Source organism: Neurospora crassa, linkage group I, assembly GCF_000182925.2.
Source record: "Neurospora crassa OR74A linkage group I, whole genome shotgun sequence".
Lineage (NCBI taxonomy): Eukaryota > Fungi > Ascomycota > Sordariomycetes > Sordariales > Sordariaceae > Neurospora > Neurospora crassa.
In genome coordinates this window covers 3,250,295-3,265,925 of record NC_026501.1, presented here as the reverse complement: position 1 = coordinate 3,265,925, position 15,631 = coordinate 3,250,295, and the positions used below count along the sequence as shown (strand labels likewise).

General features: G+C 51.8%; 5 protein-coding genes across 5 annotated transcripts; 3 read left to right on the top strand and 2 right to left on the bottom strand.

Moving 5' to 3' along the window:
• Positions 1 to 70: 70 nt before the first annotated feature.
• Positions 71 to 1,595, top strand: NCU02706 (protein transporter GOS1). The gene is made up of 3 exons (XM_960386.2): positions 71 to 461; positions 527 to 640; positions 710 to 1,595. Exons 1-3 carry the CDS (start codon positions 390 to 392, stop codon positions 1,205 to 1,207), a joined length of 684 nt encoding a protein of 227 aa, XP_965479.1. The 5' UTR covers positions 71 to 389; the 3' UTR covers positions 1,208 to 1,595.
• NCU02705 (F1F0 ATP synthase assembly protein Atp10) lies at positions 1,426 to 3,117 on the bottom strand. Its single transcript, XM_960385.3, has 2 exons — positions 2,600 to 3,117; positions 1,426 to 2,521 (listed from the first exon to the last, which is right to left on the bottom strand). Exons 1-2 carry the CDS (start codon positions 3,019 to 3,021, stop codon positions 1,834 to 1,836), a joined length of 1,110 nt encoding a protein of 369 aa, XP_965478.1. The 5' UTR covers positions 3,022 to 3,117; the 3' UTR covers positions 1,426 to 1,833.
• Positions 3,118 to 3,400: 283 nt separating this feature from the next.
• Positions 3,401 to 5,620, top strand: NCU02704 (branched-chain alpha-keto acid dehydrogenase E2 component). The gene is made up of 2 exons (XM_960384.2): positions 3,401 to 3,952; positions 4,019 to 5,620. The coding sequence occupies exons 1-2, from the start codon at positions 3,688 to 3,690 to the stop codon at positions 5,440 to 5,442; spliced, it is 1,689 nt and encodes a 562-aa protein (XP_965477.1). The 5' UTR covers positions 3,401 to 3,687; the 3' UTR covers positions 5,443 to 5,620.
• A 1,904-nt stretch (positions 5,621 to 7,524) lies between these two features.
• Positions 7,525 to 8,743, top strand: NCU02703 (hypothetical protein). Its single transcript, XM_960383.2, has one exon. It carries the CDS (start codon positions 7,987 to 7,989, stop codon positions 8,479 to 8,481), a length of 495 nt encoding a protein of 164 aa, XP_965476.1. The 5' UTR covers positions 7,525 to 7,986; the 3' UTR covers positions 8,482 to 8,743.
• A 361-nt stretch (positions 8,744 to 9,104) lies between these two features.
• NCU02702 (glucokinase) lies at positions 9,105 to 11,091 on the bottom strand. The gene is made up of 2 exons (XM_960382.2): positions 10,433 to 11,091; positions 9,105 to 10,376 (listed from the first exon to the last, which is right to left on the bottom strand). The coding sequence occupies exons 1-2, from the start codon at positions 10,697 to 10,699 to the stop codon at positions 9,927 to 9,929; spliced, it is 717 nt and encodes a 238-aa protein (XP_965475.1). The 5' UTR covers positions 10,700 to 11,091; the 3' UTR covers positions 9,105 to 9,926.
• Positions 11,092 to 15,631: the final 4,540 nt, after the last annotated feature.

Here is a 15,631-nt window from a genome sequence, read left to right as displayed (position 1 = left end):
GTCGGGTCCCCTACGTGGTGAAGCCCTATCTTCAGCTCTGTCGTTCTGCAGCAGCTCAGCTGAAGAGTCGACCCAGGCCGCTACGGTACAGTGGACATGTAACTGTGGCGCCTGCCGATACGTAACTGAACTTCTTCCACTAACAAAGCCACATCTCTGCCGTGCAAGCATCAATCATCATCATCACGACCATTTACGTCTGATCTAGGATCCTCCACCGGTTGACCTGTCCTGATCAACCTTACCACTACTATTACAGACAATTTTATAAATTCAAACCACATCATATTCTCCTCCCGCCAAGAGTGCCGCCTTCAGGCAACTCGGACGAATCGCATCCGTTGAAATTCATCGATCTTGCCCCAATAGCTTAGGAGCAGCACTGCATCATGGCGGCGACAACATCCTCAACCCAGGGCTGGGCCCAGTTACGACAACAAGCCCGATCGCTCGAAACACAAGTACGACTGAACTGGTCATGGGCCTTGGGAAATGGGAAGGGCATGAGACTAACATTTTCTTACAGACCGAAATGCTCCTCCACACATACGCCCAGTTCTCGAACCAGACCAACATCCCACCGAAGCCGACAGAAGAGGAAAGGCATACGGAAACGAGACTACGGGAGCTATTGGACAAAGTAAGTTTTTAGAGGTCAAGTAAAACTGTTTACATAAATTCGAACACTGCTAATACATGGTCTTTTCAGCGCGAGTCCGTAATCTCCCACCTCACCCGCCTCCTAACCTCGGACCCCTCCCCCTCAGCGCTCAAGCAGAACAACCTCTCCCTTCTGCGCGACAAGCTCTCGGACCACCGGCGGGACCTCTCCCGATTGCGGTCGACGCTCGAGTCGGCCCGCACGCGTGCCAACCTGCTAGGCAGCGTGCGCGACGACATCTCGGCATACCGCGCCGCCAACCCTGAGCAAGGCGAGGCCGACTACATGCTGGACGAGCGAGGCAGGCTGGACCGCAGCCACGATGTGGCCGACAGCGTGCTGAGCCAGGCGTACGCGGTGCAGGACTCATTCGCGTCCCAGCGAGAGCGGCTGGCGCACATCAACCGGCGAATTACTCTTGCGGCGAGCCAGGTGCCCGGAATCAATACCCTGATCACGAGGATATCGGCGAGGAAGAGACGGGATGGCATTATTATGGGCTCATTCATTGCGTTCTGCTTCTTGATGTTCTGGTTCTTCTCCTGAGTGGCGGTGGTGAACGAAGTGGGAGAGCGCTTCACGAACATGAGAGAGCGGAGAAATTCTGCTCAAGGACGGTTATGCGGCTCACTTCTTGTTGAGCGCATGCTATGGATCTTTGGAAGCGCGACAGGATCGCATCTTCCAGGAACCCTTATCGTAAGCGGCTGTACATGACACACTACTTCAGTGTCGGGCTTTCGTACTTTGACGGGAAGCATGGCGGGGATTACGGCGTTCAGGGGCGTTGCGAGGCAAGTAAGTGTGAAAGTGATTTTACAAAATAATAATATAATTTACAAACCCAAGAAGAAGTCCACGGCATTCTTGCTGGTTAAACCATGGCTCGTGGACGCATCTGCTGTAGACCAGACCAGAACAGACCAGAATTTCCCCGTTCGTCCGTGGTATTTTGAAATGCGCCCATCTCAGCCCCCGATGAGCCGACTTGCTTGCTCGTAAGCTCAATTAGCTTCTTCCCTGTAGCAGGAATTCGATGCTCAGAAACCTTGAGCTTGGCGAGCCTTGCTTTTCTGTTCCAGCAAAAGCTCTGTGACACGTCAGCTGGGCAATGGAGACTTTGTCACCCATATCATCTCAATGCATCTTTACGCCTAGGCATTCCGGGTCGCCTATTGCGCCGCAACAGACCCTTCTGCCTTCAACTCAGGGACAGCCGCTGTCTTCCGCACATAGTTCTTCCCAACACCCTCCTTGGTCATCTCGTCCAAAATCCTCTGGACGCCCTTGATCAGGCCCTCCTTCTCATCTCCCTCCGCATCACCACTGCCCGCCCATCGAATTCGGCAGTTATGATCCACCAGATACGTGTAGCCAACCTTGCTGTTTAGCAAACCAATTGACTCCCGAATCTCGTCCGTAATCCCCTTTGTGACCAAGAAATACCTCTTCCAGTCGTCCTCATCCACCTTCTTGCGCAGCGAGCCCATAAACAGTCTGACCAACCACGCCTTCATGGCATCCTCTTCAATATTGATCTGCACCAATTGCGCGCGCCCGCCGCTCTGCTTCAGGACCGACTGCAGGACTGGGTTGGCTTCGGGAGAGACAAAGGTACGGATCTGGTTCTCGGCCCACATGCTGCTGAAGACGGTGACGACGGAGCAGTGGCCTTCTAGGAGAGGTGTGGTGTCGGCGACCTTGGCCGCATCGTCCTTGGCGAGTGTCCGGCCATGCAAGTTGGGAAAGTACAGGGAAAGGTCGGCTTTGAAGAGACGTGGCGGCGCGAGGAATGTCTTGCCCTTGTGAAATTGCATGTTGCGCCAGTCGCGGAAGTAGGGGCGGGAGATTTTGGATTTGCTAATGTTATAGCGCTAATTAGTCAAGAAGCTGGGAGGAGGATGAAGATACATGGCCAATGTCGGGATGGGTTCTCACAGCATCTCTCGCTTCTTCAGATGTTTCTCATAGTTGACAAAGTCATCCCTCTTCTGCTGGAGTGTGCGCGTGTCGATTCCTGTGTTCTCTCCGGGATTTGGGGGGTTGTGCATGCCAATGGGCCTTGACAAGTGGGTTGGCGTGAAGGTATCGAGCGCCTTGCCGTAGGCTCTGGGCGCATTGGCTAGAGGGCCGGATTCTCTGAGGGATTCGATGGGCGACACGGGAGCCGCCGAAGCGGCATCTTTCGAAGCAGCATCGGGGGCCGGAGCTGGTGTCGATGGTGGTGTCGACGGTTTGGTTGTCTGGGGTGATGGTGTCTTATTGGCAAGCCTCTGATATGACACACTGAACGACCTCCATTGGCATAGGAGGCAGGCGCCGGCTGTCGACCGAGCTCTTATTGTTGCGCGGCTGAGCATGGTGTGCGACGTGACGACGTATCGATTCGTGATGTTTCTGGCTCTCAAGGTTCTCGGGAGAAGCTCCTGTCACGGTCCTTCTGATGTCAGTCTGTCTAACCCGCGCGCCGTCCCTCGAAATTTCCACGCGCCAAGCAATCTACCCCACCTAGAGCATCAATTGACCCCATGCTCTGGACCAGGGCACACAGTTTGGGGTCAAGCCGAACGGCTTTCTGGGGCACAGGCCGAAACAGCGGGGGGGCAGGAACGCAACCAATGGGGTGCATTGTGCCTTGCCGTACTGTGCTGCATGTACTAGTGTAGATATGATAGTAGAAGTTGGGGTTCGGTTATCCGCGGGGATTATTCCCGACCAAGCCTTCAAGGTTCTCTCGGCCGAACGTCAGTTGAAGGCTGTAAGCCGTAGCAAGCCACCCCGCTGGATCGATTGAGGACGTTGATTGGGGTAAAGACACCCGTCGTATCCTTTCCTTTGCTAAAGTGTTAGACACAGAAAGCGGCAAGTCGCGGTAGAGTTATCGGAAAGTATTGGAGACATGTTTTTACTTTTTTCTGGTCGTGGGCCAGATGTGATCCCTCGAGCTGCGAGATCCCTTCCGGTCTCTTTTCGAAATAAACAAACTCTGCGCTTGGATCTTTCGTCTCAAACGACTTGTCTGCATCATGAAGAACATGTTCTTGCGGCAGAGTTCCCGCGCCGTTGGCCGGCACGAAGTGTCGCGTCTTAGTCGGAGGGGACTGAGCAGGGTTGCGCCGACTGCGACGTCCACCAGAACCCCATCTACGACTTCGTCGCCTACTCGCCCTCTTCCCGGAAACTCGAGGTCGTCTACTTTAGCTCAACAGTTACCCTCTACGAGAAGAGCGTTTCATGCCACGAGAGACCTCAAAGTCATTAAGCCGGTCCTCCTTGCCGATATTGGAGAGGGTACGTCCAGAGCCAGTGGTCCTCGGTCCATCTTCTCCATAGCTTCGCGCTAACGGCTTTTGCTAGGTATCGTCGAGTGCGAAGTCATCCAATGGTTCGTCGAACCTGGCGCCCGAGTCGAGGAGTTCTCGCAGCTGTGTGAAGTCCAGAGTGACAAGGCTTCTGTTGAAATTACCAGTCGCTTTGCCGGTGTAGTCAAAAAACTCTACTACGAAGCGGGCGAAATGGCCAAGGTGGGAAAGCCCTTTGTTGATATCGACATTGAGGCCGGTCCGGAGAGCAAGGAGGTGGAAGCTTGGACTCCGCCTGGACCTGTTTCGACCCTGGAAGGGCAGCAGGCAATCAAGGGGGAGGCTATCTCGACATCTACACCACAAGCTGTTGCCCCTGAACTTAAACAGTCATTTATCGAGGCACCGTGGGCACGACAAACGCCAACAACATCCTCGCACGCGCCAGTGACGAAGCAGACGGGCAAGCACGCGTCGTTGGCAACTCCAGCCGTTAGGCACTTGGCGAGGGAGCTGAGCGTAGACATCACTCAGATACCTGGGACAGGCAAGGATGGACGGGTGCTCAAGGAGGATGTCTACAAGTTTTTACAAGCTAGGGACTCTGCGCCAACACTCTACCCATCTGCTGCTACGCCAACCTCGCCAGGCGGGACCGCTGCTGCTGCTGCTGCTGCTGCTACCGCCGCGAGCGCGTTCTCCTCCCCAGACGCCACGATACCCGGCCCTCAAAAGGAAACTCCGGTGCCTCTCACAAGGACGCAGGAAATGATGTTCAAGTCCATGACGCGGTCACTAACCATCCCACATTTCCTCTATGCCGACGAAGTCGATTTCACCCCCCTGGTCGAGTTGCGCACGCGCCTCAACCGGGTCCTCTCCAAGTCTGGCCTTCCCGAGGGCCAGGTCAGCAAACTGTCTTATCTCCCCTTCATCATCAAGGCCGTTAGCATGGCTCTTTACAAGTACCCCGTCCTCAATGCTCGTGTCGAGCTCGATAGCAACAGCAATGGCAAGCCATCTCTCGTCATGCGCAGCCAGCACAACATTGGTGTCGCAATGGACACACCTTCCGGCTTGCTCGTGCCCGTCATCAAGAACGTCGGAAGCCTCAACATCCTGAGCATTGCCGCCGAGCTGGCCCGCTTACAGTCTCTAGCCGTGGCCGGCAAGCTGTCGCCCCAGGACATGTCTGGCGGTACGATCACCGTCAGCAACATTGGTAGCATCGGAGGCACGTACCTGTCCCCGGTGATAGTAGATCGGGAGGTGGCCATTCTCGGCATCGGTCGCATGCGTACTGTCCCGGCATTCTCGACGGTGCCAGGGGAGGAAGACAAGATTTTGCGAAGACAGATCTGCAACTTCAGTTGGAGTGCGGACCACCGCGTGATTGACGGGGCGACTATGGCTAGGGCGGCGGACGTGGTGAGGACGATTGTTGAGGAGCCTGATGTTATGGTTATGCACCTCAGGTGATGCTATTTGGCAGTCGGTTGGAGAAAATACACTAGTAGAGCTCGCAACCCAGCGTCTCCGGTTACTTTGTCTCTATTTGCTTTTATTATCCGAGTACCCCTTAGCGCTCAATACTATTCACTGCATATATTCTTTCATATAGACAAGTTTTGCTCATGACAATTGCAATTCAGGATTCAAATGCGGCGCGGCTCAGGTACTTTTGTGTTCGATTTCCGAGTCCAATCACAATGCGATCTTGTCCAAAAATGTGTCCAATCTGTCTCGCATACAGTGTTCGCAACTTCATCAGAAGCATATGATTGCGATGTGTGTTCTAATTTGGTCGATGCCTATTTGTGTCCGGCGCAATCACCTTCTCGCGCCCGCGCCCAAGTTTAAGCTAAACACACTCTCCATAACCTGGAGCAAGCGATCGCATGAGGAACTCTTGAACCGTTCCGTCAGCTCGAGTGTTAATTGGGATGTTTCATCCAGAACATTGCCCCTCATTGTACTTTGGTCTCCTTCTTGATTCTTACTTCTTCATCAGGACAGAGATGTGCGTGAAAGAAACCTGTATCCCCATCGGACTCCTCTTCTCCTCGTACTGTCACGCATGCCAAGGAAGCAGAAGAAAGAATAAGGAAAAATACTTTAAAAAGAAACAATGATAAATGGCCGCCCGCCGGATCAAGCAACCGACAAGCTGGAAGATATTACAGCAGACATACTAAGACGTACCAAGAGGTAACATTCTTGTAGTCGCGAAGTACCTCCTGGTACCTAGTGTAATCTAACCTGAAGAGTCACGTACAGAGCTTCAAATTGACAATACTTTTACGCTAAGTACATCCGCCATACCTACAAACGTGTATGTGTATAGTATATAGACGAGCCAAGCCGAAAGTCTTGGATGTAGAATATGTATCGCCTCTAGGTTGTTATCCTTCTTCTTCTTTTCTTTTCCTCTTTTTGTTTTCCCCTATACATACCACTTCTTAGGAAGGAACGAAGGAGGGGTAACTCGGTCATTGGCATCCTATTCGTTCCCAGCTCGTTGCTTGGTAATGACTTCCCATTCGGGACATGGTTACTGTTGAGCCAAGAAGAGATCGGCTAAGCTGTGCGACGCTTTTTGGCTACCTACGCACTCATTGCAGACTTGCCATCTAGTCAGCCTGGGCGGGAAGTTATGTCCACATCTGGATATAGACGGAGGGACGGAATGGGTTCGGGCGAGGGGTGGTCGTAGTGTGTAGTGATGGTGGGTAAGACAAATAATAACAAGAAAACATAAGGACGACATGAATGTATGGAAGGGGTCTGGGGGGTAGCATCATTAGGTCCTGTGTGATAGCAAGGAAACATGCGTGTTTTTTGCTTCTCTCTCCTTTTCAACAGTGACTTTGAAAGCTTTGGATGAGGCCATCATTGCGTGCGACTGGAGTTCATCGATGAGTTCAATATTCCCTCGGTTATACAATTCCGATAGCTTACACGGGGTCCGATCAAGGTACGGAATAGCCAAAAGGGGTGACTGATCTATCCTGAACCATCAAGGCGAAGGGAAAGGTATATCTTGCCGACAATGTGAAAATGAGAGAATTTCGTGCAACTCGACCCGCGCTCACATCTTACCCGCAAGTCCTCAAGATCGCTTCTCGTGTCACACAAGCCTCTCGACATCCGCTCTTCTCTTACGATGAGCGGTTGTAAATCGCCGGGCTCTTCTCTACGAGTGTTTGCCGCCTAGGTGTGAGCATCAGCAAATTGCCATTGATGAACGGTTCGATATCTTGCTCGTTGTCCGTTGCATCCGGACATCTGGGGCTATTTCAAATACCCCAATCCGAATTATCCAATCGCATACCCTTCTTACACTCGTTGACGGCTCGGCTGCCCATTCACTGTCTTGCGGCACAGTCACAAGACTTTCTGCATTTGATTTATATACATAGTAGGCAAGAGCGACGAAGGGCGAAACGAAAGGGAACCTCTTGGCGCCCAGATCAGTCATCACGAAACAGCAAAACAGGTAACCGAATGCTGCCCAAGTGAGGCTGTGCTAAACCATACTCACATGTTCCTGTCCAAAGGCTTTCCCTCAGCCTTTTATTCGCCTGGCTGGCGATCCCGCTGTTGGAAAAGAATGTCATCTTCGGACAACGAAAACGCCAGAAAAAGAGGCAAGAAGGACAGCATAGCCTGGACGGTTTTGCATAAGGCGGACGGATTTAAATACAAAGTTCAGACATTGGCAAGCAAAGCGGATCAGGGGACGAGAAAAACCAACAATAACTCACAGCTCATTCGATCAACTTACCTATCTCCCCGTTCCACGCTCTGTTTATGGGTGTATTACTCGACACACAGGGGCCTCGAGGGAGAGCGAGGACAAACATCGCACCACATCTTTTCACCCCTTTCAGATTTTTTTTTCCACCACCAAGATTTCACAAACGAACAAGCGTAGAAGAACACGAATAGCATGACCTTCCGGATATACACGCTTCCAAACTCCAAGAGAAGACACGGAAAGGAAAAGGAAACAAGACAAAACAAATGGCACCAATCGCGCTCTCCCCAAGGACGAGTCTCCCCACCTCTCATGACAGCTTCAACCTCCACCCCATCACCAAACGAGAAAAATTCCCAAAAGCCAACATAATAACCCTAGCTGTCCTTCTCACCTTCCTCCTCTCCATTTCCTTCTGCTTCGCCGTCTTTGTACCACGCTGGACACGCAAGAAGAAGCTTAAAGAGCACCAGCAGGCGGTACGGGAAATGTTGCAAGCTGAGGAGCGTGCTACTGGGCGCAGGGCACGAGGCTCTAGTAATGTTGGGGCTACTGCTGGAAGAGGTTTTGGGGCTGGCCAGAGACATGGCCAGGGCCACGGACAGGGACAAGGAGTAACAGAAGGGGGAACAGGAGGAGGAGGAGGAGGAGGGGGCGAAGCGATTCCCATGGACGACGTGGCGGTGCCGGATGGGAATGGCGGTTGGGTTGAGCCGCCACCGCCGTATGTGGTTGATCCTAAGCCTGCTTATCACCCATAATCATGGGACGGATGTGTGGGAGGTATAGTCACTGCGGTGCTTGGTCAACGGGCTAAGACCAAGGATGAAGCGTTTAGTATGGGTTGCCGGATTGTTCGTGGGAATGGCATGGGCTTCTAGTGCGATGACTGACACGGGAAATGAGGAAGAAATTAACGATCAGCTTCATGTAATATACCTTGTTCTGCATTGTCATGTTGTATCAATGTTCCAATCCCACACGCATCATCTCGGGTTTGCATTCATCCAAGGCTTAAACCGCATCCTGCTGCAATGTCGACTGCGAGTGACCGCTTTGGGACCCAGTAGCACAATGTATCGGCCATGAGGCAGCATCCTCGCTTTCTAGGTACCTATGTTCAAGTAGTTGCAGTGTGGTTGAAAACAAGGCTAGTTGATCTGAAATGGTAGAAAAATAGGGATGGAGAGTATAAGGATTCATCTTAACTGCCTGATAACAATAACTAGATACAATTCGTTGCGACGAACTCTACCATAGGGACGATGTGAGGTCATGATGTGGATGCGCATTAACACATGCACAGTATGCCCTCGCCAACAATCAGTCCCCAGCGTAGGACACAAGCAAGCCAGGGGTCTGATTTGAAGTTCCTTGTCAGAATGACTCTAAAATTGCTTTGTAATTTGACTTGCCCATATTCCACATTGAGTTAATTTGCCTTGAGATGATTTGCCTTGTGTGCAACGCTTGTCAGTCCTGGGAGCACGGGTCTTTCGTCTGCCTGTTGCATGCTTCTGCAAATGCGGAACTGTCAACTGTGGAACGATCAAGGCAACGGGCTCGCATGCGGACCGATGCATGAGAGAAGCAGTAGAGGGATCACTAGGAGACAAACAATAAATCCACCGTTCATGAACCAACATTTAAGTCTTTTTGTGCTTGTTTACCTCCTTGAACCAAGCCATACCCTTAACGGTACTTACTCCTCGCCATCGCTTCCCAAAGATACATGGGGAACACACCCGTCCCGAAAAATTGCTATTCCTCCATGATAACAATAGACCAATTGCTCCTGCTTGCTTGTTTGCAAAGCATCCCACACCAACGCCAACCGGGGAAAAAAAAAAATGCAGAGCTTTGGCGAATTGCCATGCTCTGCGTTGCTAGCAAAAGTAACCAAAATCCGCTTCCAGTACGCAGATCTCCCCTGCCCATATCCTTTGACCCCATCCGAAGCAAGTACGCCTGTTGAAAAGAAGAAAAAAGAAAAATCAACATCGAAACAAAAAAAACATGACCTGAAAACAAAACGCCCAAACAGCTTCCAACATGAAAAAGCAAACTCCCAAGATAATGCCATGCCACGGTGGGGCAAACAGGCCGCTCAGGAACCTCGAGGGCTTAGCGCCATATGCAGGTGTTGTGCATTGTGTCTCCTTTTCCCCCCATTCCTTGGACCCCCCGGTGCAGGTCATCGAAGCCGTCATTGCGATTGGTCCTTTTGGATTCCATCAATTGTATGAAGAACCTGGTTCAGGGCATCTGCCATAACCATGTCGGCAGGACGGCTCACGTCAATGCGGATCACGTCCGTCTCGGCAGGCGTTGGTGGCTCGAGAGCCTCAAACTGGCTGTGGACCATGTTGGCACCCATGTAATGGTTTTGGCGAGCAAGGACTCTTTGAAGGAGGATCTCCTCGGACGCATCGAGGTAGATAAAGTGAAGGTGAAGATTCGGGGTGAAATAGGGGGCCACTCTGATGACATCACGGTACTTGCGCTTCAGCGCAGAGCACGTCAAAACTACGCCGCTATTGCCCTGATCAAGAGCTCGAATTGATGCCTCGCGCAGAGCTGTGAGCCAATCCCAGCGGTCCGCATCGGTAAGGGGGATACCGGCGCTCATCTTTTCGATATTGGCTGGTGGGTGAAACTTTTTGACTTTGTTAGTTGGGATAACACCATAGAGGGAAGGGCATCATCACGTACCTCGTCACCTTCAATATAAGGCCAATGTAGAGATTCCGCTAGGTATCTTGCCACGGTACTCTTGCCGCATCCAGCAGGTCCGGTGACTAGCCAGATATGCTGCTCCTCGGGAGCGTGCCGTCCTGTTCCTGACACCGCATCATTGGATGACACTCCATTGGCAGACCCGTTGTTTCCGACTGTCTTGAATGGGGGTCGCGCTGACATGCCGGCGGTCGGTCCAGCGTTCTGCCCGTTCACAGAAATAGGGGTATTGTACGAAAGCATTTTGGTTGTATGTGTTGTTGGGGGTGGTGGCCGAGCGCAAGTGATTTGTTATTCGTAATAGTTGAATGGGATCGAATGGGGCGTCGAGTTGGGTATATAAACGCCGGTCAGTGATGGTGTATCGGCACAATGTCGATGCTTCAGGGTTGCAAGCCAACGTCTTTGGAGTTACAGCTTGAAGAGGAATAATGCCATGCTATGCGTTAGATATGACAACTGCAAAGAGCGAAGATCGAGAGATTTCAAGAGACAAAGAGTATCAGCCGGAATGGGGGACGGACAGATGCCGGTGCGTGTGCTTATATACATCTGAGTGCAGCGAGACACAAGAGTGTAAATCCCCTGTAGCCATCACCCTCCAAGGTATTCCACCCCGGCTCTATAAAACTGGCCAGGTGACGAGCTGGGCTGGGGTACACTGTATGTACACGATCTGACGCAAATCCTCAACTTCCGCTGGGTGACTAGGGAGGGAGGGCCCTCTGGCCTGGGACTGCAAGCGGACAAAGGACTCATCCCACACCCCTCCCCCAAAAAAACCCAACTCGCGGCTGCAGCAAGTGGAGTCCAACAAGGTACAAGGTCAAGGAAGGACGGTACAAGCGAGTACTTGGAGTACATGCTCCTGTTGTTGCTGGCTTCATCTAACTCGAGGGCCGCTTGGCAGGTTGGAAAGGCTCACTAAGAGAATCATCCTATTGGTTCTTTAGTTGACACTACTAGTGACTGCGCGAACTTGCTACCAAGCCATGGCGGCGACACTCCCCAAGAGTCTGGAAGGGTGTGAGTCTAGGGCACTTGTTCTGTAGCTGGAGGTCTCCAGCGACATGTAAGTGTACACTATAGTACCTCGCGTGCTCATCTGGAATTTTGGGCGCAGGCTCTGTTGGAAAAAAGCGTGGGGATAAAATTGGTGGATGTGGTGTGGGGAAGAATGCAAGATGGCCGACTTCTAGAAGCAACACAACATTTTTTCCGCTGCTTCTATTCTGGCCCATAGCAATTTTGCAGGCTGGGATACCGATGCCGGCGTCAAACATTCTTGCACTTAAACGTTTGATCTTGACGCTTTCCACACTTGATGCTTCGGATCATCTTGACGGTGCAAAACCCTTGTACGGGGCATTACAAATTTGTCTGTTGTCATCTCCCAGTGTGTAGAGATAGGTAGCTCTGGAGAAAGACGTGGTGGTTGCCTCTGCTCGTGAGGTGCCGACTGCGTGCCAACACTTCCCGAACTTTCGGAGCTTAAGTACAGTCAGTCCCAACTCTCTACTGTGTACACTATGGACATGGACATCGTGGGATTTTGGGAACGAAACCCGGGGCTTCGGCTGGCGGCTCCAGGGCAGCCAACCACTGGAGGACAGGCACGTTGGCAAACTGGGCATCAAGCAACCTGCCCGCCGCCCTGGAATCAGACATGGCTACCTGCCAAGCGTCAATCAGCGGGGTGATCCATGAAACAAGCCCCAAACACGCGGAATTTTGTCGAACTCGGCAATCCATGCTCCCTCCCGAGCGGGAATCGGAACCAAGCAAAATTCATGCCCTGGACGGGCCGGCATGGCGGAGCCTGGAGCTTGAGGACATGTTGGTCTCACGGTTTGATGCCCTATGCTTGCAGTGCGCCCGGAAAGGGGTTTTGGTGTTGTCGGTGTCCAGACTCCAGAATGCTCACGGCAGGACAGGATCGGACGTGCCGGAGTGCTGTCGGTGACGGGGCCCAGTGGTTTAGGAAGCTGATGAAGTGGATGGATCATGGCGAGAGGATGGGGGTGATCATCATCTGTCGTCGAAACGTTAGAGACCCGCAACGTCACAGGTAACCTCTTCGATCCCGCGGCCATGCCGTGCTATTTTCCCTAATATTCTTTTTTTTCCTTTTTTTCCCAATGTTTTGTAATGTTTCATTGATGCGGATTGATTGATGGTGCGTCGCATGAACCTCATCTGGAAGAGATTGCAGCCTTGTAACACGGGCAATAACCACCAGGGCATGAAAGGGTGGGCCAGCGGCACGAAGCAGAGCACAAAATCTTATGCAACGAATTCAAAGTGCAAAAAGCACGATCGGACCAGCTGACCAAGGGAAAGGGGGGGAGTGGGGGATGGAAGGAGGAGGTACCTTCTTACGCTACTATGGTTTGGAGCGAAGGTAAAAAAAACTCCCCTGCATCAAGTACTTTTCTGCACAGACAATATGCGTCTTGTACTTACCCCACCTCATCAAACTTACCCATCATATGTACATACCAACACGAAGTACTACGTACATACCCGCGCTGATGGATACGCTGCTGGCGTGGATGTCCAGTGCTTGCAGGACAACTGGGGTAGGCTTTGGAAAATCCCTCCACGTTGTTACCGTAGCGTGGGGGGCAGCATTTGCGAGCAGGGCGAGATTCGGTCGACGAAAGTTGGGGGTTCACGCATAAGCGAGAGCCGATGACATTGGCCAGTGGACTCTGTTTCACGGCCATTTGGAGATGGTGACACAGGGCAAAACGAATTGCCTGGCCTCAAGAAAAAGGGGGAAAACACCATGATGGTGTGCGTCAATGTTAAGAAGTCGAACGTCGTTGTCCACTTGAATTCATGGGGAAAAAGCTGCACACTTAACGTTGACCTTCGTGTGGTTTTCCAAAGAACATCATGTGTGGGAATGACCTATTGAAGGCGGGGACCTTGGGTTTTTTTTTTTTTTTTTTTTTTTTTTTTTTTTTTTTTTTTTTTTTTTTTTAAGGGGGGGGGGGGGGGGGGGGCATACTACATAGTAGGTGGCTTGTTGTGGCTCATATCTCGTAAACCGCCTTGGAGGCTTTCAGTTTTTTTCCCTTCTAAGGTCGGGGAACATGCCCAGAAATTCCGTCCCTTGCGCAAACATGGGATACGGGTACGTATGAACTGAAATGTATCAAACGAACCCGGCAGCTCCGGTTACATCATGGCTCGGCGGCGGACCAATCGTTTTCTCACTTACTTTTACCGACCTCTGGCTTCGTTCAGAGCTTCCTTTTTCTCTGTTTGCTGAGTTGCCTCTCCGACTTCACCGAACAAATGCCACTGCAGCACGAGAAAAAAGGAAAATCGAACCATCAAGGTCCATTCGGAATCACACTTCACCATCCATCAAACAACAATGCGCAGTCACCATGAACAGCGGTCAGTGGTTGGCAAACTGCAGCAGGAGAAACGGCTTCAACGATCCGTATCCCAGATACTATGAATATCCATTGATGCCATTTCTCTTCGCCCTCGTGACGTGACAATGATTTACCGCATCCCTGTCCATACTGCTTAATTTTGATGACGGCCCCAAAACAAGGCTGTGGAACTCGTCTGGTTTTCTCTCACTTTGGACTCCGCCTTCAGCTTCACCAAAGACCGGAAGGCACTCGGGGCCCGGTGCGCTTCCGTCCTTGTGTATCTTACCCCTGAGGGTCATTTCAAAAGTCTAACAACGCACCGCAAGGGTCTTGATCTGTCACCACAAGGGAACAGAAAAAAGTATCCTATATGCCCCTCAGATTTTAGCGCTGCTAACTTTGCTAGAGCGGATTTCCTTCAAACTCTACTCGGGATCATGATCCACTTGGGTTTCAGTGTACATGCAGTGTAGCCAAGAGTCGCGCCCGACTCCGAGCAGCTTCCCAAGATCCAGGCTGCTGCTAGTGAACAGCTAGTGAAAAGCAGGATGCCCGGAAGCTCATGTTAGTCTCCCCGACAGGAGCAAACAACGCCACGAGTGCTGGAGATGGCATCGAGCCAACAAGTCAGTATTTAACTGCGGCTGTCTCTTTTGTTGACAAGAATTTGTCCCCGCCTTGTTCGAGGTTTCGAATCTGGGCATACCAGATGCTCTCCGCATCGTATTGGTCGATGACTACTTTTGTGCCGCGGAGCTGGAAACCCGAAAGCGATTTCTCTCCCGGTCAATGTATGTAGTAGCATTGGCCAGACTGGGGTGCCGTGTTCGCTAGGTAGCAACTACGCTCATAGGTAGGCTTCCAGTTCTGTGTACCGATACTGATCAGTGCTTGAAGCATGCTGGCGATTTTGGAATCTCACTGTTGCGAGCCTCAAAAAAACCGCCGACAGTACCACGCTGCACAAGTAACACAAACACATGCCAAGATGAACGCAATGTTTTCCCAAGCAGTCATGCGGGGGACGAAGGATTGGCTGAAAATACCTTGGATTTTCACTCTCCACTCATGGTAGCATTTTGACCCTAGGAGTTAGTGCCCGAGATCTGGACATGTCTGAAGATGATGCGGTTGCTCAATGGTCACGCGGCTTTTTGGTCTGGAGCCGCTTGCTACACTGCGCCGTAGTGCAGGAGTGTGCAACGATAGAGGAGCACGTGGGGTTGTCAGTGTTACTCTCCAAGCAGTAGACTCACCTCCCTTGTTAGATTCACCCAACACAGGCTCAACTATGGCGTCGTTCGCGATATCGGATAGCCATGGACGTACAGCGTGCCCGCTATAGAGACTCAGCACTGATGCCTTGCTCACCACATTTATCTCAAGAGGCACAGTTGTATCCCGATGCTTGAAGACAGCAATTTCAGCCGCTTCAGATAGCAAGTTCTGAAATTTGCCGCGTAGCGAGTTTCGCGTAATTTGCCCTTTTCGATATCTCCTGCTTACCAGCCGGCTATATCATGATCTCCCAACTTTGGACGCCGCGGCGACTCGCGGACACTGGAAAAGACAGCTCACGCTTCTCAAGCGTACGAGGATGGTCGCGCTAAGGTTTTTGAGTTTGCAGCAGTCCAGCCGCGAGTTTAAAAGTTGAGCCCGGGGCCGGGCGCCGGGTGGGAACTGTTGTTTCTGCTGGTTCTTTCACCAGCATAAGACACGAGATCGGATGGTGATACCCCCTCTGCAGAGCTGAACACACACACCTAGCCTTCATCAAGATCGG

What these genes read in the sequence shown, in the direction of transcription:
- NCU02703 (XM_960383.2), top strand. Translation starts at nt 7,987, where the DNA reads ATGGCACCAATCGCGCTCTCCCCAAGGACGAGTCTCCCCACCTCTCAT.
- NCU02705 (XM_960385.3), bottom strand. Translation starts at nt 3,021, where the DNA reads ATGCTCAGCCGCGCAACAATAAGAGCTCGGTCGACAGCCGGCGCCTGC. An exon ending in CTGAAGAAGCGAGAGATGCT is followed by an intron (nt 2,522 to 2,599) that starts GTGAGAACCCAT and finishes CTATAACATTAG; the next exon opens with CAAATCCAAAATCTCCCGCC.
- NCU02706 (XM_960386.2), top strand. Translation starts at nt 390, where the DNA reads ATGGCGGCGACAACATCCTCAACCCAGGGCTGGGCCCAGTTACGACAA. An exon ending in CCCGATCGCTCGAAACACAA is followed by an intron (nt 462 to 526) that starts GTACGACTGAAC and finishes ATTTTCTTACAG; the next exon opens with ACCGAAATGCTCCTCCACAC. An exon ending in TACGGGAGCTATTGGACAAA is followed by an intron (nt 641 to 709) that starts GTAAGTTTTTAG and finishes TGGTCTTTTCAG; the next exon opens with CGCGAGTCCGTAATCTCCCA.
- NCU02702 (XM_960382.2), bottom strand. Translation starts at nt 10,699, where the DNA reads ATGCTTTCGTACAATACCCCTATTTCTGTGAACGGGCAGAACGCTGGA. An exon ending in CTTATATTGAAGGTGACGAG is followed by an intron (nt 10,377 to 10,432) that starts GTACGTGATGAT and finishes AAAGTCAAAAAG; the next exon opens with TTTCACCCACCAGCCAATAT.
- NCU02704 (XM_960384.2), top strand. Translation starts at nt 3,688, where the DNA reads ATGAAGAACATGTTCTTGCGGCAGAGTTCCCGCGCCGTTGGCCGGCAC. An exon ending in CCTTGCCGATATTGGAGAGG is followed by an intron (nt 3,953 to 4,018) that starts GTACGTCCAGAG and finishes GGCTTTTGCTAG; the next exon opens with GTATCGTCGAGTGCGAAGTC.